We start from the raw sequence: 25,191 nt of genomic DNA on the forward strand, positions 1-25,191 counted from the left end.
TGTAGAACAGGCACTGAGACAGCCCCTCTCAGGGATGCCCCATGGCCCTTTCTCTGAAGGGTTGGTCAAACTCCTCACAAATTCATAGCCCTGATTAGTTCTAGTCCCTCATCCCTTTAATTCTCTCTGACTTTATCTCTCCTGAACTAGCCACCCTCTCCTCTTTTCCCTATCTTGACCCTTGTTGAACCAGTTCAACTGTACACTGGATCCCTTATATCACCAATTATGTTCTTCCAAGCCTCAGCCTTGGATAACTCCAATCATCCACCTTCACTCTTACACACACTATGTGTTGTGATGAAGGTGTGAGAAAACTCACATAACTATTCTAGCTGGGGTTCTACTACAACATTGATGTTATACCACCTCAACTGGGCTCTCCTGCTATTAGGCAATCATGCTATACCTCCCTTACCAATACCATCCACTCTCCACGGTGGCTCTTCCAAACCTTTTCATCCCTCCTCACACCTCTTATGGTTCCCCATTTCCCCACTCTCTCAACTGAACTTCAACTTCATATTTTATTGAAAAGAACTGAGACCATTTTCCAAGAGCTCCCTTTTCCCTCCTCTTCCTCATATCACTATCTCCTCCTTGACCTATCTCACACCAAGGCAAACCCTTCTACTTGTACAAGCTATCTCATTCTATCTTATCTCTTCCAATAGATTGCCCCTCTCTCATTTATCTTCAATCTCTTCCTATCTACTAGCTATTTTCATAGTGCCTATAAACATACCCATGTTTCTCCCTCCTGAAAAAAAAACCCTCCTTTGATTCTTCTGTACCTACTGACTTCAATGAGGATGAAAATGGCATCAAGACAGACATCCACACTAATGGTAAATGATTTAATTTGAAAAGGCTACAAGCCAAGACTAAAGTACAGGGAGAGTTGGTGTATGAATTTTTGTTTGCTTCTTGTATCTCCATTAGACTGTAAGCTTCTTGAGGACAGCAACTGTCTTTTGCCTCTTTTTGATTCCCTAGAATTTAGCACAGTGCCTGGCACACAGTAGGTGATTAATAAGTGCTTATTGACTGGCTGACTGTTGAAATAGCCTGCTGTTTTGTCTCCCTGCCACGAGTCTTTCCCCACTCTAGTCCATCTTCCTCTCATCGTCATCATCATCACCACCACCACCACCATCGTCACACACATACACAAACATACAGAGTAAATTCCATTGATTCCCTGTCTCCTCCAGGATCAAAAATCCTGTTTGGCTTTTAAAGTCCTTCAGAACCTACCCCCATCTTATCTTTCTAGCTTCTTTTTGGGTTTTTTGGTTTGGTTTAGTTTGGTTTTGATCTTTTAATTATGTATATTTTTTAAGTCAACAAAAATCTGCCTTCTCTTCCACTTAATCTTCCTCCAATTGAAAACAAAATAAAAACAAAAGCCCTGTTACACCCCCCCACACACACACACACACACATTTAGTGAAGCATAACTTTGGCCATGTCAAAAAAGTCTCATTTTTCACTCTGAGTCCTGCACCTTTCCATCAGGAGGTAAGGGAGCATGTTTCATCATTAATCCTCTGGAATTGTGTTTGGACATTACACTGATCCTAGTTCCTAATATTTTTAGTTGTTTATTTTTACCACGTTATCTTTTCATAAATTTTTCTCTTGGTTCTGATCACTTCACTGTGTATTAGTTCATCTAAGTCTTCCCAGGTTTCCTTGACATCATCCCCTTCATCCTTTCCTATGGTACAATAATATTCCATCATATTTACATACCATAACTTGCTTGTCTACTCCCCAGTTTCTGGGTACCCCCTCAGATTCCCATTCTTTGCTACTTCAAAAAGAGCTATAACATTTTTGTACATTGTTAGAGTTTGTTTTGTTTAGGATTAATCCCTCCATTAATCTACTGTTCCTCAACCTCCCCCTTCCCTTCTTTTCTTTCCATTTCTCTATTGAAATACATGTTTGTACTCAACTGTGTATATGTGCATTCTCCCCTCCTTTGACCACTTCCTATGAGAGTGCAGTTCAAAAGGCAGCTACTCCCCCCCCCCCGCCCCCCAATCCTCCTGACATGTATAGGTATCTACTTGAACACCCTGCTTATGTGAAATTTTTCTTAACCTTCCTTTCTCTTCCCTCCTTAGTGTATTATTCTTTCTTTCTCTTTTTATTATTAAAATCATTAAGATATAACACAACCATTCCTGGACCTTTTGTCTAATTAAACTCACTTTGTGACCCCTGATGATGATAGAGTTCAGAGGGGATATCATCTTCCCCATATTAAAATATAAACAGTTCATCTTTAATTTTTTATCTTTTTTGACCATAGTTACCTTTTTTTGGGTTCTCTTAACTCCTGTATTTGAAATTCAAAGTTTGTATGCAGCCCTGGTCTTTGCTGCAAGAATGCTTGGAAATCCTTTATTTCATTAAAGATCCATTTCCCCCCTAGAATTATATTCAGTTTTGCTGCTGTAAGCCTACATCTTTTGCCTTCTAGAAATGTTGTAATCTAAGCTCTCAACTCTTTCATAATAGTGACTGCTAAATCATGTGACTTAGCAATAAGTACCTAGGGGCCTGACTCTGGCTCCTCAGTACTTGAATTCCTTCTTTCTGGCTATGCTTGAAACATCTTTTTTTTTTTTTTAAATCTGCAATCTCTGGATTTTGGTTATAATGTTCCTGAGAGTTTTTGTTTTGGAGTTTGTTTTTTTCAGGAGGTAATTGATGGATTCATTTTATTTCCAATTTGCCCTTTGATGTTAAAAGATCTGATTAGTTTTCTTTTGTGTTTTTTGTTTGTTTGTTTTTGTTTTTGTTTTTCTGGGCAATGAGGGTTAAGTGACTTGCCCAGGGTCACACAGCTAGTGTCAAGTGTCTGAGGCCGGATTTGAACTCAGGTCCTCCTGAATTCAGGGCTGGTGCTTTATCCACTGTGACACCTAGCTGCCTCAGTTTTCTTTTAAGAGTTATTGAGGGGGCAGCTAGATGGCGCAGTGGATAAAGCACCGGCCCTGGATTTAGGAGTACCTGAGTTCAAATCCGGCCTCAGACACTTAACACTTACTAGCTGTGTGACCCTGGGCAAGTCACTTAACCCCAATTGCCTCACCAAAAAAAAAAAAAAAAGAGTTATTGAGGGGCAGCTATTTGGCAAAGTGGATAGAGCACCGGCCCTGGAGTCAGGAGGACCTGAGTTCAAATCCGGCCTCAGATACTTGACACTAGCTGTGTGACCCTGGGCAAGTCACTTAACCCCAATTGCCTCACCAAAAAAAAAAAGTTATTGAAACATCATGTCTGGGCTCTTGTTTTGGTCATGGCATTGAAGCAGTATGATAATTCTTAAATTTTTTTCTCTTCAATCTGTTTTCTGGGTCAGTTATTTTTGCTATGAGATTTCTTACATTTTATTCTTTTATTTTTGGTCTTTTGATTTTGTTTTAATATTTCTTGTTTCCTCATGGGAATCATTCATTGGCTTCTATTTGATCCATTCTAATTTTCAGGAAGTTCATGTTTGGGCAAGGTTTTGTACCTCGTATGCCAAGCTGTTAATCCCCTTTCCAATCCCATATTTTATAGTTCTCATTTCTTTTCCACTTGTTTTCCTCTGGTGCTCTTATTTCATTGATAACATATTCTTTAACTCTTGATTTAGGAATTCTAGTTCAATTTGTGCCCAAGCTATGTTTTTCTCTGAGGTGCTGCTTGTAGATCTTTTGATGTCATTTTCTTCTGCATTTGTTTCATTTGATGTTATTCTCTTTGCTCATCGTGGTGAGGTTCTTTTTCATTTGCTCATTCTTCAAGCCTACCTCTTGGCTCCAGACTTTATACTAGGTCTAGATTCTGGGACAGTTCTGGAGGGAAGGTCTGGGGTGGTCCTGTTTCTGGTTTTTGGAATTTTGAGTGCTATATTATTCCAGAATCCCAAGGACAGCTCAGTCTGGGCACCTGCAAGCTTCCACTGCTCCAGAAGTGCTCTGATCCAGGCCCAAGTCTGATTGTTGTCCTCCCCCCCCCCCACTTCTGAGCTCTGTAAATTCCTGACCTGGGTTTGGGTCTGAGCAAGAGTAGATGCTGCTGGATTCGGTCCCTATCAGACACCTGGAAACCTCTACAGGTTCAGATCGACAGGTTCCCTTCTCAATCTATCCTAGATCTGTGATCTGGAACTGGGTAATGGGCAACAAAGCTGTCTGCACTTTTCTCAGTTGCCATGCCCTATAAGGTTCTGGGAACTCCTCTTGCCCTCGTGCACAATCTCTCCTTACTCTGGAATGCTCTGGGCAACCACACTTCTGGCCAGACACCATCTCCATAGTGTCCACAGACCCCTCTCTGTTTCCCAATGCAGACCTGGGCTGGAAGAATGACTCACTGTGACTTTTTCTTGGATTTCTCCATCAGGACTTGATCTGGTGTATTTTCTTGGTCTGTTTGGAATTGTGCGGGGAGATCTTGCTGTACTATTTCCTGATACTCTGCCATCTTTCCACCTCACACACACAAGCATATAATGTGATATAGTGACTCTGACCTCCTGGCTGTTCCTCACACAAACTACTCCAGCTCCCAACACTGGGCCTTTTCTCTGGCTGTCCTCCCCAAAACACTCTCCCTCCTCATCCTGCCCCCTAGCCTCCTTCAGATCCCAAATATAATTGTGGATGTGTGTGTATAAACAAAGAAAGAAATATGTTGTAGAGTCGTACGTGATAATGTTTGTATGTTATCTCCTCCTCATGTTACACTGTGAGGTCTTTGAGGACAGAGACCATGGGTTTTGCCCTTTTTTGGATCCCCTGTGTTCAAAATGAGACCTGGTGCTTAATAAATGTGTATCACCTGTTGACAATTAACTAGCCAAGCTTTTGCTAAGCTTAGGAGTCCAGTTTTGCCAGTGATCCAACTAGCAGGAGCCCTCCCTCTGAGGAGCAGCTCTAAAACCCTCCCCATGTGGGTATAACATTGTAGAATTTTGAATGGACAGTCGGACCTGAGAGCTCATCTGGTCTACCCCCTCCTTTGACAGGAGAGACATTCAGTGACTGACCCAGTGTCACACAGGTTTTTGGAATGTTGAGTGCTATATTATTCCAGAATCCAGAATGGCAGAGTGGGGATTCTAATGCAGTTTGTCCAACTCCAAACCCAGCCCTCCTTCCCCCCATCCTCATGCTACTTCTCAGCAGACTGCCTGCATGCATGTTTGTGGCCAAAAACATTCACTACTTGGTGGCCAACCGACCCCCGCAACAAGTGGCTAGGTTTGTTTTTGGAATAGAGACATAAAGGCCATCACCAACTCCCTGCTAGAACTCTTTCCTTGCTGTGCTACAATAGCTTTCAAAGACCCCGGATGAAATCAGCTGTACACCATGATGAACATCACACTCAGGGATGTATAGGAGCCATGGCAGTTCCTGAGAGCTGATCGTTCAATGTTGAGTCTGAGAATTTACATCTCAGCAAAGCTACAAACCAAGGCTTGATTCGTTAATGGTCTCTCAACAATGATGGAGAAAATTGTAATAATGTAGACTAAACTTAAAAGCATTCATGCATGCATTTTCTTCTGGGGAACCCTTAAGTAAACATTTACCAACATTAACCAACACACCACCGATCAGACTTAGAAAATGTTTATATTTCTTTTGTTTTTTTCTATTAAAACATTAACATTAATGACAAACAGACTTTCAGATGTTGACATTAACTATAGTTAATGATTGGAGTCCTTTTTTGTGGAAATTATTGCATATAACTTTTGCTTGTATTTTGAAGAAATCCCCTCTCTCTTTCAGAGATTAAACCTAAGGAGAAATTAATAGACTCTTCTTCAGAAAAACAGTACCAAAGTGACCAGAAGCAAAGTGGCAATCAAAACTCAAAAACTCATTCCCCAAGTCAGAAAGATAATGAAAAGGACAATGGTCATAGGTAATGTCACCTTTAATAATAGCTTATTGATATTTTGTGAAAGGCTAGGATAGGAGAAAGAATGGAATGAGCTCCTATCTCCTTGAATAGGATGGAACTATCCTAAAATAATACTATTATTGGAAAATGTTATGTAAATAGTGTGAAGTCAAAATGTTTGAAAGGAAGGGAAAGAGAGAGGGAGGGAGGGAGGGAGGGGGGGAGAGAGAGAGAGAGAGGTAGAAAAGGAAGGAAGAAAAATAAAAGGAAGGAAGGAAGAAAATAGGAAAGCATCAATTCTAGACAGTGGTACTATCAAACTCAAATTCCCTGGGGCTCCATATCGATTTAGAAAATCACACAGTAACATTATGGATATTCTATTATATTTTTCATTTATTTTGTCAAATATTCCCCAGTTACATTTTAGTCTGGTTCAGGTGGCACTCAGGAAAGTGGAGTGTTTTCTATCTTTGCTGGATACATTCAAAAGGAAAGAGTTAAACAGTTATCTCAGAGGCATCCAGCTTCCTGTTAGTATAAACAGAGACATGCCTCATCACTGACTTTTTTCTTTGATTCATCCCGATTTTCTCTTTCTTTTTAAAAAGGTATTGTTATTTATATATAAATATAAAACTTATATCGGATTGCCTGATGTCTGGGGGAGGGAGGGGAGGGAAGGAGGGAGAAAAATTTGAAATTGGAAATCTTATGTAAACAAATTCTGAAATCTATCTCTGCACATAACCAGAAAATAATAAAATACTTTTATTTTTTTAAAAAATGTATTGTTGTGGGGACAGCTAGGTGGCACGGTGGATAAGACACTAGCCTTGGATTCAGGAGGACCTGAGTTCAAACCTAGCCTCAGACACTTACTGGCTGTGTGACCCTGGGCAAGTCACTTAACCCCCATTGCCCTGCAAAAAAAAAAAAAAAAAATGTATTGTTGCATTTTCTTTTGATTCAGCAATCACTTTCCAACAATACCCAAACAAAACCCCACCCTTTACAAAAAACAAAGTAAGGAATGGATGTATCCTTTGACTTGGGTAATATGTGATGATTGGAACAGAGTTCTGTTGCCTCTCCATGCTGACCTTGTTAACGTTGTTGTAGTCACAGTGCAGATCATTCTTTTGGCTCTGCTTTCTTCATCCTGTAGTAATCTTCATTCAATATTTCTCAGATTCCTCAGAATCTTTCATGTTTGTCATCCCTTAGGGCATAGTCCCACTCAATTTCATTCATATATTCGTTTATTCCCTAATTGTTTGTCCACATGTCTTGTCTTTATTGTCACAAATAACACATATGGGTCTTTTCCTCCTGTCAATAATATCATCGAGATGTAGTCCCAATACTACAATCTGTGGGTCAAAGGATAAGAACAATTTGACTTTTTTGGATAGTTCCAAATTATTTGATATAAAAACTGACTTTTAAAAATCACTTATTTTACTTTGTTATGATTTCAGAATGACTAAAAGTTTCCTTAGAAAACTTTGCAAGGAACAAAAATTGTATTTGACTCCGGCATTGAATGACACGCTTTATTTGCACTTCAAAGGTAAGGCTTCTGTTTCCAGACAACCTGTGGGTCTAAGAAGGCCGGCCTGGGTCTGGGCTTGGACCTAGGTCTGGGCGTGGAGTTAGAAAGCCCAGGTCTTATCCCAGCTTTTCCCTCACTGGCCCAGTGACCTCATGCCGGGGGTTCTCCCTGGGCCTCAGCATCTCCTCTGGCCACAGAGAGCTCAGGATACCTGCTCTACCCATTTCACAGGATGGCTGTCAGGGACATAATGTACCTAAAGTGATTTGTAGGAGGGCAGAAAATGGGCTTTTATTAAGGATCCACTATGCACCAGGCAGCCTCTAAGGACTTTTCACACGTCTTGTTTGATCCTCACAATAGCCACAATGGCTGTTTCTTTAACAAGGGGAGTTGTCATTGTTTTGTCCTTCAATCTCAGAGGACTGTGACATCTTGCTGCTGTCATGACTTGCACTGAATTGGAATTAAGTGAGGCAGGGCTGTGCAAAGTCACCAACCTCCCTCTCTCTTCCAGAGCCATCTGGGTCCAGTGCACAGGAGATATCAGGATGACTGGAGATGACTCCACATGTTTAAGGCAATTGGGGTTAAGTGACTTGCCCAGGGTCACACAGCTAGTAAATGTCTGAGGTGAGATTGGAACTCAGGTCCTCCCATGCTCTATCCACTTCATCACCTAGCTGCCAATGAGGGAAGTAGGAATTTGGGGGCAGAAGTTTGCCCACTCTGCCCTCCAGAGAGGCAGGGTACTGGGCTGGAATTATATCGATCCGCTTCCTTTAAAATGACCAGTCTTAGGGGCAGCTAGATGGCACAATGGATAAAGCACTGGCCTTGGATTCAGGAGGACCTGAGTTCAAATCCAGCCTCAGACACTTGACACTTAACTAGCTGTGTGACCCTGGGCAAGTCACTTAAACCTCATTGCCCTGCAAAAAAAAATAAATAAATAAATTTTTTAAAAACGTATCAGTCTTGGGGCAGCTAGATGGCACAGTGGATAAAGTACTGGCCCTAGATTCAGGATGACCTGAGTTCAAATCCAACCTCAGAAACTTGATACTTACTAGCTGTGTGACCCTGGGCAAGTCACTTAACCCTCATTGCCCCACCAAAACCAGTCTAGAGGATGTGGTTTATCAGGTTCAATAAACCTTCTGATTGGGGGTTGCAGGAAGCAGGACTCTGAGCTTTCTATCCAAAGCTTGACTCCCTTTCCACAAATACAAGTTGCTCAGTGAAAACACATAGAAATTAGCAAAGAAACTCGTTTACCTAATTTGACAGCAAAGCAGAAATCAGAGAAGGAATCCAAAGCAGAGCAGACACAGGCACACACACCAGACAGTACAGGTGAAGGAGCTTTTTTCCCATTGGCAGTGAGACAAAGCCGCTCAGCTGAGAGAGGCCCGGGTCTCGCCCAAGGAGAAGTTCCCAAAGTCTCTGGCATTGCAGTCTCCGAAGCCTGAAGAGGGGCTGGCATCAGCCATCTTCTCTCTGGAAGCCGGAATGCCCCCACACAGGCAGAGGGCATTGACCTCTTCCACTAAGGAGAAAAATCCCATTCCAGTGAGTATTGGAACTAGCGTCACTGTGGATTCACACTTTTTGGTAAAACCATTTCCACCACTACAATGTTAATAGAATCCCAATAGGCTTGGGTTGGTAGGAGTTCCCCAAATATGATATTGTCATTCTATGGACACATCGTCTTGTCTTGTTCCAGTCTCGTTGTGTGTCTTTTCTCTCTCATCTACCTGCTCCATGCACTTTCTCCTCCTTAGCAGTCTGGGCATTCATACAGCCTACAAGCACAGGAGAACACCCCCACCCCACCCACCCATTTGATGGATGAGAAACCTGATGCCTGGAGCCAGGGAAGCAGCTTGTCTGAGATCCCAGTCAGTGAGAAGCCAAGCCAAGGCTAGACCCTGGCAGCCTGGCTCTAGGGCCTAGGAATTTTTCTATACAAAATTAGCCTTAGAACAGGATCGATCCCTTAGATATTTTGCCCATCCTATTATGATAAAACTAGACTGATCTTTGCCCTAGAGCAAGCTAGGTGGCACAGTATAATAGAGCACTGAATCTGGAGTCAGGAGGACCTGAGTTCAAATGCAGCCTCAGACAGAGACTAACTGGGTGATCTTGGGCAAGTCACTTAACCACTGTCTGCCTCAGTTTCCATGAGTGTAAAATGGAAATAATAATAGCATTTCACCTCACAGGGGTGTTGTGAAGATCAAATGAGGTAATATTGTTGTAAAGTGCTCAGAACAGTGCCTGGCACATAGTGGGCACTATATAAGTCCTTTTGCTCTTCTCTTTCTTCATTTTTCTCTTTGTTTTACAACTCCCTTCATTCCCATCCCTAACGGTTCTTGGGCACCATTCCACCAGACCTTTCAAACTGTGGTTAGAAAAATGAGGGAACAGGCCTATGGCCAGCAGTGGTTGGGCTCGGACAAGCAGGTAAAAAAGAAAGCCAGGGGCAGTGGACTTAAAGGGAAGGATCCAGGTAGTGGAGGGGGAGCTAATCAATTGTTAATTGCCTACTATGTGCCAGGCACTGCGATAAGCACCAGAAATACAAAAACAGACAAAAGACAGCCCCTGCCCTCAAGGAGCTTACAATCTAATGGGAGAGACAACATGTAAACAAATATATACAAAACAAGTTGTATACGGGATAAATAGGAAATAATCAGCAGAGGGGAAGTACTGGAATTAAGAATTAAGAAGGGTTGGTAAAGGCTTCCTGTAAAAGATGGAATCTTAGTCATAAATCCTTCTCCAGTCACCAGGGCAGAATTTCAGCGTCAGAAAGACCAACTCCCTGAGTTCTTTTGATATACTGTCAAGGCACAGGTTAGACATTCATTCATTGGCAGACATTTATTAAGAACCTGCTTTGTTTGGAAAAGGAGCCTCACTCCTAGAGGAATCACAAAGTTGAGATGAGACAACAGCCCCTGTCCTCATAGAAGTCAGAGTGGAGGGGAATCCATAGAATTTCATCATAAATGCATTGCAGTGACATGTCACAGGACACTATGTGAAGTCCAAAGGCACTGGGGAGAGCTTCTGAGAGGATGCAGCAGGGCAAAGATCAGTCCGGAGGGCCTGGCCTGTAGAATGTGTGCACAGGAAGAACATGAGACAAGTCTGACACCCTCCACGAGGGCCTGGCCGTGCCCCAGTGGTGGTAGTTATACTTTTATGTGGTGCGCCGATAGCATCTTCCCTTGAACTTCACCCCCATGTTCTTCGTTCTAGGTTTTGATTGCATTGAGAACCTGGAAGAGTACACAGGATTACGATGTCTTTGGCTAGAATGTAATGGGATACAGAAAATTGAGAACCTGCATGCTCAAACAGAATTGCGTTGCCTCTACTTGCAATTAAATCTAATTCATAAAATTGAGAACCTCGAACCCTTGAAAAAACTGGATTCCCTCAACCTCAGCAATAACTACATCAAGACCATTGAGAACCTGTGTAAGAAGCCCTATTTAAAATCATGTCTGTTACTTTCTCTGCTTCCAAACCTTTTCCATACTTTCAATGCTCATCTGGCTATAATTCTCTTTCAGCTTGTCTTCCAGTTCTGAATACCCTGCAGATTGCTAACAATCACCTAGAGACTGTGGAAGACATTCAGCACCTAAAGGACTGTCTAAGTATTTGTGTCCTTGACCTTTCCAACAACAAGCTGAGTGATCCCGATATCCTCTGTGTCCTGGAAGCCATGCCCGATTTGGTAACAAAGCCTAGGAAATTAGTCTTCATTCATTCTATCCATCAGCCAGTCAGCCAGGATTGAGGAAGCACCTCACAGGCGCTGAGGACTCTCCTAGGTGCTGGCACGGAAACCCAAAGCATGAAGTCATTCCTCTTCTTAAAGGAGCTAAGACTCTATGACTGTAGCCTAATAACACTACATTTTCTGTCATTTTCTGTCTGTTCAGTTAGTTCTGGGTACTATGTTTGAGGAAGAACACTCAGGAAATACCTTTGTATCTGACATCATTAGTCATCCGACTTTGGGCAAATCACTTCACCCCTCTGAGTCTCAGTTTGCTCGTCTGTAAAAGGGGGATAATGATATTTTGGCACTACCCGTCTTAAAGGGTTGTTGGGAGGAAGATGCTTTACGGGTGTGAGTCATAAGGAAATTGATCACATCCAAAGGGGGTGAGGTGATGGAGACTACCTTCTTTGGGGACACTTAAGTGGGAGCTAAGGAGAATTAAGAGGGATGGAAGAAAGGGTTAGATGTTTGGCTTGACTCCAGAGGACAAAAATAGAAGCAATGGAGAGGCAGCTTTCAGCTCCATGTAAGGGAAAACTTCCTGATTATTGGAGCTGCCCCAAGGAAGTAGACTCTGCCCAGGGGTGTAGTGGAGTTCTCTAAGAAGGGGTTGTATGTACCCTCATCAAGGCTGCTCTGGAGGGGAACTCCTGGATCTGGTGACCCCTGAGGTCCCTCACAGCTCAGAGAATCTGGGACTCGAGAGGGAAAGTCATTATTGCAGGCATAGAGATTTTTGAAAATGTATTTACCTGCCTGTTATCTTACCTGATAACTCACTTTGAAGTCCTAAAAACAGAAGAGGCATTGGTGAAATTCTGAGGGATCCAGGAAGATCCTGGAGGTGTCTAAGCAACCTAATCCACGTTATAACCTGCTGTGGTCTTCCTCTGTAAGGCTAAGCTGATCAGCAAGGCCTGGAGGGTCTTTCCCCCAGTAACATGCCCAGAAGATAAAGAGGCATCTTTATGCCTGAAACAGTGGCTCCTATGTTTGATAAGCAGCACTTTTGGTTTTAAAGGTGGTTCTTGTTGGAAAGGGAAACACTGAGTAAATCAGACATAGGTTGAATCTAGTTAAATAGATGGAAGGAGCAAAAGTAATTCATTTGCTAGAGATGGATAGTGCCAAGAATAAATGTTGTCTCAGAACTTAGAGATCATCCAGAGGGGGGCTCTGAACCCTTTTTTTTTTGGTGTCCTGGCCCTCTTTGACAGTCTGCTGGTCTATGGAATTCCCTTAATAATGTTTTTAAATGCAGAAAATAAAATAGAAAGGATTCTCCAGAAAGCCAATTCTATTGAAATAAAGGTATAATTTTTCCATTCAAATTCACAGAACACCCCCCCCCCAAATTGGGGTCCATGAACTCCAGAATATTCATAACCCTTGGCTTAGATGTTAGTATAAATTCCTAATTTTACAGGAAACCTGAGCTCTAGAGAAAGGAGTTACACAAAATAGGGAGGGAAGGGAAAGGGAATAAGCATTTACATAGCACCTACAATATGGCAAGCTCTAGGCTAAGCACTTTACAATCATTATTTCATTGGATTCTTACAAAAACCCATGGAGGTAAGTGTTATTAATGTCTGCATTTTACAGACGAGGAAACTGAGACAGATGGAGGTAAGTGATTTGTCCAAGGTGTCTGAGGCTAGATTTGAACTCAGGTCTGCCTGACTCCAAGCTCAGTACTCTATCCACTATACCATCAGATGCCTCAATAATCTATAGAATAGTTCGCATTATTCTTGAAAACTTTGTGAATAAAGTCTCAGACCACAGCTGCACAGTCAAAGAAAAGGGCCATTCTGTTACCTGGAGAATGCCAATAAGAAAGTAATCCCTAAGTTATCTGATAAAGGATCTTATGAGACATCACTTTTTTGTGCAGATATATCTTGTTAATTCACAGCTCCTTCATGCCTGGAATATGGAACCATCTTAATGACATCAATTTTCTTTCCAGTGCTTAATTTTATTGTGCTTCCTTGCTCCCAGCGTGTACTGAATTTGATGGGAAACACAGTGATTAAGAAAATTCTGCACTACAGAAGAACTGTTACCATTCGACTGAAAGTCTTGACCTATCTGGATGATAGGCCAGTTTTTCCAAAGGACAGGTAAAAATAATTATGATGAGCTTAATAGACAACATTTGTCTCTCCTTTTACAGTTCACATCATTTTCACAAACATTTTATTTGATCTTCCAAACAACCCTATGAAGAAAAATATGAATACTTTATTTTACAGAAGAGGAGACTGAGGCTCAGAGAGGTTACTTAGCTTGGAGTCATATGGATTGTTAAATAACTAGAAGTAGGACTCAAACCGGATCTCAAATGCAATACTCACTGGGGAAATTTTAATTTTTCAGACTGTCAGACATAATGTCTTCTTTTCTTTTTCTTTCTTTTTTTTTTTTTTCAGGGCAGTGAGAGTTAAGTGACTTGCTCAGGGTCACACAGCTAGTAAATGTCAAGTGTCTGAGGCTGGATTTGAATTCGGGTCCTTCTGAATCCAGGGCTAGTACTTTATTCACTGTACCACCTAGCTGCTCAGACAAAATGTCAAGCTCCAATAATTTAGATTTCTACTTGAGAAAACTGGTATTAAGGAATTGAGAGTTTGAAATATAGAACATTTTCAAATGAACATTCACTTGAACCAGCTTCACTAAGAGGATCTGCTTCGGAGACAAGTTTAGAGCATTAAGACACATCCTTACCAGCCACCAGTAGGCTGGCACTCCCCTGGCAGAGCCTCCAGAGCCACCTCCACACCAACACACTGGGACTTTAAGGAAGGCATGGAATTGGGTGACTTTTTAAAAAGGAAAATTAACCCATAACCCACTTTCTTTTCCATATGCAATGAGTGTTTACAGATAGGTTCACTAGTTTTCCACTGAGACAAAACAACCTTTTGGCCACTCCAACATCTGCTCTGTATTTTCTTTTAAAATGCAGATTTGTAAATGTCACGACCCTCCCCTAAATTTTTCTGAGGAATTCTATGCTTTTCTCTTCTAAACAGAGCATGTGCAGAAGCCTGGGCTAAGGGAGGGAGTGAAGCTGAGAAAGAAGAAAGGGGGAAATGGGAAACCAGAGAAAGGAAGAAGATTGAAGAGAGCTTTGAGGCATTGGCCACCATTAGGCAGAGGGCGATGGAGAAAAAGAAACAGAAAGAAATGGAGGAAAAAGGTACTGTGGACAGAAAAGGTGAACACTCGACAACAGGCCCGTGTGGAGAAGGAGTCTCTGCTTTAACCCTTCTCAACTGGAAGTCCTGGGTTCAAGGGGGCATGTGATCCCGGGCATGTCGCCTCATTTTTCATTGTCCTGGACAACTTTTATAAATTGTTGATGTGCATCAGCAGAGGAATTTGTACACTGGGAGTTCCCTAGACCAATGAAATCACCATCTTTTTTTGGCTTAGTACCTTAACCTAATATGCCCTGTCTTAAGCCTCAACTCAGCTTGTCTTCAGATGGGCAGAGAAGACATGGTTAAATGCAGAGAAAAATTTGACTTGGACTATGAAAGAGAGTACATTTTTTAAAATTGCCCTTATTGAACTAGAAAATAACTCATTATATAATTTAAAAATTGTACTAATTCATTTTAAGTCTTGAATTCATCATTTTATACTAACAATTGTTTTTATTCACTGAGTTTTTAAATCAATTTTTAAACATTTATTTTATCATCATCATGATGGCTTCTCTATTTACACCTTCTTCCCACTGGGCACTTTATCATGAAGTAGCCCTGGGTTCTTTTTTTTTTTTTTGGCAGGGCAAGGTGGGTTAAGTGACTTGCCCAGGGTCACACAGCTAGTAAGTGTCAAGTGTCTGAGGTCAGATTAGAACTCAGGTCCTCCTGAATCCAGGGTTGGTGCTTTATCCACTGCGCCACCTACCTGCCCCCTACAGCCCTGGGTTCTTGAAGGCTATGTCAGGAGAGAGTGAGGTAGCAGGTATCATAGAGAGGGTCCTGTCCAGCTTGCCTTCAGGGTGACAAATTTTTTGATTACAGCCAGTCTTGATATCGGCCGTGATGGAGCAGTTTGTGGTGGTCTCCACACCAACCATTGACATTCCAGCTCAGGGCTTCCTGATGTCATGTCTAACCATCCTCTCTTCCCATTATCCGCGGCTGCTCTAAGGACACCTTGCAGTGACCCCTTCAGGCAGGCGCCTGCATTGGGAGTCAGTGCCCCTGGACATTTCTGCATCATGAACTGGGCACTTAGTATGTTTTACTTGGTGATGTTATTAACGCCTTCCACCTTCCCAGTGAGCTCATCAGTGCCTAGAAAGTGAGGGATGTGTTACCTACTTCTCTGCCTCACGGTGCCTACTTCCATTTGAGTGTTAGGGGTCTGTGCACACCTTTGGGGATGACAGACCCCAGTTCCCACTCAGAGCCAGCCAGCGCATGGGCCTGCCCGAAGGACACCAGGGTGGCAGAATGGTGGGCCTCATCACCATCATAGCTAGCCTGAGTATCCCACTGAAGGATTTACAAAGTGCTTTGCAAGTACATCATCTCATTTGAGCCTCATGGCGACCTTTATGTATTATACAGATGAGGAGACTGAGGCAAGAAGAGGTTGTGACTTGCCCAGGGTCACACGGTTCATCTGTGTCTGAGGCCCGGTTCCTGCTCAGGTTCTTCCTGTCCGATGCTCGCCCTGCCCACCGCGCCCCTTAGCAGCCCTCAGTGTGTAGGAAAGCGAAGGGAGCATGTGGCTGTCGGCTGCACATTTAGAAAGGCTCCTTGTCTTACAGATGACAGAAGAGACAGATTTCCCCATCACTTCCTAACATATACTCAGACATAAGCCTGAAGGCCTCCTCTTCTTCACTCTCTAACTTCATGTAGGAGAGATTCCACTGCCAAACAGCAGCATCGGCCCAGATCCGGACACAGAGGGAGGTCTGCAGCCCTCTGCTGAGGAGGGTTCGAAGCAGAAGATAGAGAAGTTTGTCAAAGACAGTTTTGAGGCCCGGGATGAGGCCTTTCCTGAAGAGTCAAAGGTGAAAGGAAAGGCCCCTCCTGAAGCTGAAGGAGAAAACCAGGAGGAGGAGGCAGAGCCAGAGTGTCCAGCAGAAGACACACAGCCCCCAGCCCTCAGAGCTGCACTGGAAGGTAATTGCCAGTCAGGAGATAGCCATGAGTGCAGACCAGAGCCAGGTGTTCAACTCCCAGTGAACGGAATATCTGCTGAGCAATGTCAGCAATAGATGAATCAGACCTGAGAGTCAAGCGACGCAGGCTTTAGTATTGGAGTTATTGGGGGGGGGTGTTGTTTTTTGGGGTTTTTTGTGAGGCAGTGAGGGTTAAGTGACTTGCCCAGGGTCACACAGCTAGTAAGTGTCAAGTGTCTGAGCTCAAATTTGAACTCAGGTCCTCCTGAATCCAGGGCCAGTGCTCTATTCACTGCGCCACCTAGCTGCCCCTGGAGTTATTGTTAAATGTCTAGAAGGCGGGATCTCCTAGGAAGAGAAACACAGCTGGTCCAGTGGTGCCAAGGAAGCTCGCCTTGGTCTCCAGGTCCTTCTCACTGCCTGAAGCTCAGGCTAATACAGTTTCCCTTGAGCAGCCACTTGTTGGCAGTAACCAGGACAAGTCTGAGCCAGCTCTAGATAATCCCCATGCCAAGGCTACACTCATCCCATCCTTTGCCTCCCTGTCCTCTTGGCCTTTTGAAGACTTCCTGTTCTTCACCCCCTTCTATCAGCATTGATCTTGGAGGACCCACGGATATGCCTGCCACAAGGACCCCCTGGGCCAGCCCCTGCCCTCCTTGGCGCTGAGGCCCTATTGAGAGGTGGCTTGGTAAATGCAGAACCAGGGGGGAGGGTGAGGAATGGCCTTCCTGCCATAGCAACATCCCCTCTACCCTTGGGAGCAGCCTCTCATAATCCCTCAGGCTCCAAGGTTACTGCTGATATTTTTAGATGGATTACATTTTAATTTGGTTACTTCCCGGGGCCCTACAAGAAGGAACTATTGTCTTGGTACGCGGCCTTCAAAATTACCTGGTATACACTAATACCATCCAAAGAACTCCAACTCTTATTAGCTCCTGTCCCAGAGGGGCCCTTTCCTTTGTTAAAGATGTTTTATTAGATTTATGTTGATCATTAATAAACCAACTAAATATGCTTTTAGTGATTTTTGCTTTTAAATGCATTCCCTGCGCAAAGCAATTTGAGAATTCTTTAGTAACTCCAGGCCCTCATCCACGTTCACGGCTTCTTCTACGTGGTCATACGTGGTCGATGGGAGTCGTTCTTCTCGTCCTGAATTTTTCTCTTTGATTTATTTTGTACAGCTTTTCCCAGGTTTCTTTTATGATGTGGTAGACCCTTTCTAACTGCAGTGTCTTGCCCTTTTCCATAGTCACTTTATTCTAGATCTTGGGCCTATTTTTCTTTTTCTGTCTTACTCTTGGACCTGTTTCCCCCTGTTTATCAACTAGAAAACACCCTACAAAATTAATTCCAGGGTATATGCCATATTTAATGTTTCTTAGAATCAACACTAAAAGCTCTGACTACAAAGAAGGCAGAACCAGATGGAGCTGAGGAATTAGAAACCATTGAATTGGAGGCAAAGAACAAGCTCTTCATTGATGTATGTAATGGTTGCCCATGGTCATTGATATTTATGTTATAATTGATTGGCTGTCCGGTCAAATATGGCTCAACTCTCAAGTCAGTCCTTCCCTCATTTGGCCAACCACCCAGATTCTTGTAAATGCCCATGAACTGTGTCGCTGGTGGGTGTGATGGAAAAAACAGAAGACTAAAAAATCAGAGGGACCAGGTTCTAGTCTCAACTCTACCACTAATGTGTGGTATGAATTTGGGCTCGTAACTTCTCTCAGCCTGTGTTTTCTCCTCTAAAATACAGGGTTGGACTAGATCTGCAGGATCCCCTTCTGTCTCTACTATTCTGCGAATATTCAACATTTTTATTTAAAATATCCATATAATGGAGGGTGGAGAGTAGGGAGGTCAGTATTAGATAATCATCCCATTTTTCTGCTACAACTTGCATGATGGGCATACCTCGGGAAGGAGCTTCTCTCTGATAAAATTTTGGGGACATTTTTGCCCTTCCCTGGTGACATATTTTGTAATTTAATCCTTCAGGATCTGCCTGATTTAGAAGATATAGAATTTAGTGAGACCTTGCCTGGAAATTCAGATGAAAATGTAAGTGTCATCAATAATATGAGTTTATTCTCCTTTTACATGTTTGGTTTAATATCATAATTCTGAGCCATATTTTAATTCTTGATTCTAAAAAGTAAAACTTCTTAACACAAATGAAGTACAATAAAGTCTTTAAAACAGTTTAACGTTTTCTTCATAATCAGTGTACACTATATGAATCATTTATTGATCAATATAAAATAGTAAATTATCTAGTCACTTCTACTTGATGTGTTACATTTTCTTTTTTTATCATAAAAGTATTTTATTAGGGGGCAGCTAGGTGGAGCAGTGGATAGAGCACCAGCCCTGGAGTCAGGAGGACCTGAGTTCAAATCTGGCCTCAGACACTTGACACTTACTAGCTGTGTGACCCTGGGCAACTGCCTCACCCCCCCCCCAAAAAAAAAGTATTTTATTATTTTCCAGTTACATGTAGAGATAGTTTTCAACATTTGTTTTTTTGTTTGTTTGTTTGTTTGGTTTGGTTTGGTTTTTTGCCGGGCAATGGGGGTTAAGTGACTTGCCCAGGGTCACACAGCTAGTAAGTGTCAAGTGTCTGAGGCCGGATTTGAACTCAGGTACTCCTGAATCCAGGGCCAGTGCTTTATCCACTGCGCCACCTAGCCGCCCCCAACATTTGTTTTTATAAGATTTCTAGTTCCAAATTTTTCTCCCTCCCTCCCTTCCCTCTCCCCTCCCCAAGATAGCAAGCAATCTGATATAGGTTATATATGTACAATCACATTAAATATATTTCTTCATTAGTCATGCTGTGAAAGAAGAAGCAGAGCAAAAGGGAAAAAACACAAAAAAGAAAAACAAAAAAAGTAGAAATAGTATGGTTCAATCTGCATCTAGATTCTATAGTTCTTTTTTTCTGGATGTGGAAAGCATTTTCCATCCTGAGTCCTTTGAAACTATCTTGGACCATTCTATTGCTGAGAAGAGTAAAGTCTATTGCAGGTGATCAACACACAATGTTGTTGATACTGTGTACAATGTTCTCCTGGTACTGATCCTCTCACTCAGCTTGATGTGTTATATTTTCAAATTAACCGCTTAACTGAAAGCTGAGAGAAAAGGAGGAGAGCTAAACTTGGAGTCAGGAGTTTGGAATCCCGACTTCTATGACACTGAGTAGCCATGGGTGAGTTATTTCAAGGATAAATTAACAAATGAATGAATGAATGAACAAATGAATGAATAAATGAACAAATGAATCAACAAATGAATGAATGAATGAACTATTTATGCAGGGCTTGCTAGGTGCTCTCCAGGAACTCACATTCTAAAGAAGAAGACAACTCAACTGGGAGGTTTCTGCTGTAAGTTAGATGCAAAGGTCCCATAGTCTATAGACCAAACAGGCCATAAAAGCACCTCCTTTGATGCCATTTCCAAGGACAGCACCATGTAGGTTTCTGATGCTAAGCTCTTTGACAGAGCCCAGGACTTTGGTGAGAACTTTCCTTTCTGACCCTACTGTAGCTGTAGCCAGCCTATATCTCCATGGATTTGCTTCCTGGAATCTTGACTATGGACACTGGGCTGGGAGCATTGCTATTCCCAGTCCGTAGGCTCAGAGTTCTGAGCCATGTCTCCTTCAGGGTCAGAGGGGAGATAGTGGTCAAGATGTGGTGGTCTGGCTCACAGCGGCCCTTGCTGCTTCATCTAGGTTGGCTTGCCTGCCCTGGGAGTGGCAGTTGGTGGGCAGACAGTGGGGGTGGCTGGCCCCTTCTTTACAGCAGCTCCCTCATGTCTTTGAGCTTCACTTTTATTATCTATGAAATGGGAATAACAACAGGTATTCTCCATCTCCTCTGCTTATGAGGAAAGTGTTATCGTCATGACACCTTGCATAATTTACCCTTCCATTTTGAGGTAACACCATACTCTAGTGCAATATCGTTTGGCTGGTCACCTACTTATAATAGTGCTCCCTTGGAACTGACTGCCCTGTGTAGTACTGTTTCACCTAATGTGTTTTTGCAGAACCAATCAAAGATATGCCAAGATATGTCTGTTCACCGTGTCTTTGTAATACGTGTGTATCAGTCCTTTATATGTGTAGGAGATCATGTGTGGAGAGAGAGAGGAACCAAATCGCTGTGATGAAGACTAATCCATTAGGCCATCAGACACTTTTTGCACCCATGTAGTTGTAAAGGGAAGGATAAACAATCACCATGCGTTTATTAAGTACTTCATTTGAGTCAAGCACTAGGCAAGGCCAGGAAGTATAGAAACAAGAGTGAAACGGCCCTTGTCCTCCAGGGGCTTACATTCTTTTGGGAGGCCTTCATGCAGAAGGTGATGCTTGAACTGATCTTTGATGGAAACTGGGAATCCTAAAATACAGAGGCCTAGGGGTGTATAGAGGCATGGAGAGGTGGGAGGTGGCAGGTTGTGGGTGAGGAACCAGAACAGCAGTTGTGGCTGGGGAAGGCTTTCCATGCCAGGAGTGGATGTGGACGTGACTGGGACCCAGAACATCTGGAGAGGGGCTCCTGGCCCATACTTTTTCAGTTCTTATTCCACCCGTAGAGAACACATGTCTCTTCTCTTGTGCTAGTGTAGGAAATGCCGATTGTGGAGAACAACCAATGATGCGTCACCTTTTTAAGTCTGGGGGCTGCTGTATTGATAGGTTTTCAATTGTTTTTCCTTTTGCTAGAAAGTCTCTTTTCCGAAAATTGAAATAATTTCTGGAGCAAGTGATGACAGTGATCCCGAACTGGAGCAAGGCTGCACGACGCAGGACAGAACGTCTGCAGATGCACTTTCTAATATTTTTAAAGTTTCTAAAGATGCCTCAGAAAAGACCATCACACCCCTTACAGAAATATTGGAAACGGAATCAAAGAGGGACCTGAAAACCAAACATGACCACACAGAGCCATCAGAACCATTGATTCAAGAGATCAGTAAAAATCCATTAGAGGAGGAGTCACTGATATCCCCGACCTGCAATGAAGAAAATCAACAAACTCTTTCCAGTGTAGATAAGGATCATCCTCCGGCTTCCTCCTCTTTGTCAGGTAACCTTCACAGGTACTTGAGAGGGTTATCTCTTCACTGGAAACATGCTGGTATAACCTTGAAAACAGCTTCTGAGGGAAGAATCTGGCCATGCTTAGAGGATTCAAAGCTAGAAGAGGAAGGATCTTAGAGGTCATTTGGTCAAATGCCTTCACTTTATAAAATGAGGGAAGTTAGGCCCAAAGATCCTCATTGGCCCATAGGTTGTAAGGAACAGAGCTGGACCCGGGCTGCCTCTTACTTATCCCAAGGGGCTGTCATGCTGTCATCTCTAATATCCAGTGATCATTTAAAGCAGCAGATTCCCAGCTGTAAGGTGTAAACTGATGGTCTCACGTAATCTGGAGTTTGTTTCATGATGGAATCATATGCTTCAGGGCTAAAAGATGACTCTTAGTTGGCCGTGTTTAACATCTCTATTGGCAGTGTTTCTGTATGAAACCCAGTTTAACTAAGTGAGATAAACATTACGGTCTCTATTTTAGGATTGGAAATATAAAGCTCATCCTGTGGAGACCAATATCCTTGGGTAGCACTTTTGATATCTAGCAGTAATACTGGGTCACTTAAGATTTATACGGTGATGCTTTAAGGATTCCCTCATGCTTTCTTCACAAAAACTCCTAGTTGTATAGGGAGTATGTTCTTTCTCCCATTTTACAAATGAAGTAACTGGGACTCAAATGGAATAACTTTCCCAGGATCACACAGTTAACAAGTGCCAGCACCAGGCCTCAAACCTAGGTCTTCCCATGCCAAGTGCCATAGTCTTACCTCTGACTAAGAGAAATCACATCTCCCAGTTGAATGATGTTACTCAAATGCTGGTTTTCCTCTTTGCTGTCCCATTCTGTTGTGACACCCCCTTACTCTGGACTGTACGATAACTCCAATTAGAATAGCCATAGCCACTCATCCAGGAGCCAGAATAGCTTCCTTTCCTTGGGAAGCAAAAATCTATGTATTTCAGAGGTCCAGTCACAGAGAAGATGTTACTCCTTGAGGAGTTGGTGCCCTGGATATAATAAAACAAAATTCTACTGAAGAATGAAACAAACCCTTTTAAAATCACATAAGAAAATAACATACGAAGTGTTAGCAATAAAATTCAACTTTCTAATGCTCGTTTACAACAAATGAAAACATTGAAGATGAAAATATAATATATTCCAATGGCAGAAATTCTGGTAGTGGTGTCATCTGCCCCACATATTGGTCACATAATAGGAAGGAAAAATTGCCCTAATAACTTCACTGAGTTCTTCACTAACTTCAAATAGCTTGAACTCTTTCCACCATCCAACCCACGGACTGTCTGTCATTCTTACACTTGGACTTAGTGAAGATCCTCTTGTTGATGACAAACAGATGGAGCTTCTATTAAAGTTTTCTTGAATTGGGAAGGACAACAACAGATAAAGCTAAGAACCAAAAATTCATTCACTCCTTGCTGAGTGATAAAGGCTGATAACTAAATAAATGATTCCTGTTTGACTTCCACACTATTTTTGAAATTGGCATGCTCATTAGAGACTGTTAGCACATCAATATGGCATCTGTTAAACGTGACAAAAGTGTTGAATATTACTGGACCCTGTGGATAAGATGTAGCCTTAGCATATTAAAGTATAGAAGCTGATGATGGCAGCTAATTGTGGTTAGAGGGAGTAAGTAGCCAGCATGGGATTTTCCAAAGAATACATTTGTGATCATTCATAAATTATTCAATTCCAGAATTATATTAAATAATTTTCTGCTAAACGGCGAATACATCTGTAATGATGCCATGAATATTATCGAATTATGGAAAGTACCTATATTAACTTGTCTTTTAACAGGACACACAGATTTCAGTAACTACATTGTACCATATTTTTCAGGAATAAGGCTAATATTTTGTGTTGTGTTCCAACAGGAAGTGATACTTCAAAAATTAAGGTGCAGTTTTTGACCGAGACTGAAGATTTCACTGTGCGTGGAATCAAGGAAGGCAATGAAGACATTGAATTCGGGCTAGATTAAATATCAAAGATGGACAGTGTGGGACAGTTAGCACTTATCTTCCCACAGGCATATATGCACACCAGTTTTCAGGGCAGTTAAAATAAATCTTTAGGACTGTGAGTTTATGGCTTTAAGAGTTAGTCGCTCTTATTGCCCAGTAAAAAATATGCTGATTATTAGGCATTGTGCCACTGTCCAGAGGCCAACTTCAGATCGCTAGGATGAGGGTGGAAAGAAAAGATGTGGCAGTCTTAGGTAAGGAAGAGTACTAAGGCTTATACTCTTGACAGGTGCTTTTAGGTAATAGCTAAAGTTGAATCGCTCTGTCTATTCAGAATGTTGACTTACTCTTTTAGCTTTTGTAAAATATGGGAAACAGAATTCCTCAAATTCTCATTAACTTTGGTTCACTCTGTTATATGACTATATGTTTTCCTTTTGAACTTTATAAAAATTTCAACATCAATTTTGAGAATCTGTGTTTATTTTCACATATAATTTCTATCCTTTAAACATACACTGAAGGAAAATTTATCCTATTAACATTTACTTATAAATTGGCAACATATTATCATCGTATCATAAACTTAATAACCCTTCCTTAACAGTACAAAACAGCATGTTCAGTTCAATTCAACAAATTTTTATCAAGCCCCTATTGTTTGTAAGATACTATGAGTAAATCCCCCAAAACCATGAAATCTGAACTATTGATAAAAATAAAGAAAAAAGAAAGAAAATTGATAACAGAATGCAAACTTTACCAAAACACTATAAATAACAGTTCACTTGGTCTGTGTCCCTCTTCCCTCTTCATTGTCAGAACAGGTACGCAGTATTATTGGTTTGTGCTTTTTAAAATATATTTAGGGGCAGCTAGATGGCACAGTGGATAAAGCACTAGCCCAGGATTCAGGAGGACCTGAGTTCAAATCCGAATTCAGACACTTGACACTTACTAGCTGTGTGACCCTGGGCAAGTCACTTAACCCTCATTGCCCCACACGCCCAAAATTTTAAATATATGTATATATTAATATATATAATTAATATATATATAGTTGAAAGAAATAGGTATTTTAATTCTGCTAACTTTATTTTGTATCACTATATAAACTTTCCATCTTTATTTGTACTTTTCATCTTTGTCATTTTAAACAGTACAGTAGTATTCTACTATACTGATATGTCACAATTTATTATTTCCTAAACATTGGACCCAATAGTTTATTTTTTTGCTATTACAAACAAAACATCTGTGAATACTTTTATAAAGTTAGATCTTTATTTTTATTTTATCTGTTTTTTACTATTTTATAACATCCATTCCGCAGGTGTCGTTTTGTAAATATTTTTTTACAATGCCAAGTTGTACCAATTTATCTTCCCATCCATGATTTGTGTACCTGTTTTTTTATAGCCCCACTGATACTCAATTTTATTGTTTTCTAAACTATTTTTTTTACCAATTTTGTGAGTGTAAAACAACATTAAATGTTTTAATTTACATTTCTCTGATTATCAGAGAGTTTGGATAGTTTTTCAGGAATTTATATGAACAATATGTTTTTTTTCTCCTTGAAGTACTCATTGCACAACTATTAAGTGGTTACTGTATACAAG

At 41.7% G+C, this 25,191-nt stretch overlaps 1 protein-coding gene across 2 annotated transcripts in view; it reads left to right on the forward strand.

The window, feature by feature from the left end:
* The window catches only part of DNAAF1 (dynein axonemal assembly factor 1), a 37,018-nt gene extending 13,032 nt beyond the window's left edge, over positions 1-23,986 (forward strand). The window contains exons 3-13 of one of the 2 annotated variants that reach the window (XM_043986306.1): positions 5,805-5,940; positions 7,401-7,492; positions 10,754-10,975; positions 11,071-11,237; positions 13,293-13,414; positions 14,330-14,496; positions 16,181-16,447; positions 17,838-17,938; positions 18,460-18,522; positions 21,200-21,563; positions 23,480-23,986. In XM_043986306.1, coding sequence (XP_043842241.1) covers positions 5,805-5,940; positions 7,401-7,492; positions 10,754-10,975; positions 11,071-11,237; positions 13,293-13,414; positions 14,330-14,496; positions 16,181-16,447; positions 17,838-17,938; positions 18,460-18,522; positions 21,200-21,563; positions 23,480-23,586 — 1,808 coding nt within the window. In that variant the 3' untranslated portion in view covers positions 23,587-23,986. Of the gene's footprint in view, positions 1-5,804; positions 5,941-7,400; positions 7,493-10,753; positions 10,976-11,070; positions 11,238-13,292; positions 13,415-14,329; positions 14,497-16,180; positions 16,448-17,837; positions 17,939-18,459; positions 18,523-21,199 lie in introns of both variants that reach the window. The other variant, XM_043986307.1, reaches the window with a different exon arrangement.
* Positions 23,987-25,191: the final 1,205 nt, after the last annotated feature.

The sequence above is a fragment of the Dromiciops gliroides genome, chromosome 2, assembly GCF_019393635.1.
Source record: "Dromiciops gliroides isolate mDroGli1 chromosome 2, mDroGli1.pri, whole genome shotgun sequence".
Taxonomy (NCBI): domain Eukaryota; kingdom Metazoa; phylum Chordata; class Mammalia; order Microbiotheria; family Microbiotheriidae; genus Dromiciops; species Dromiciops gliroides.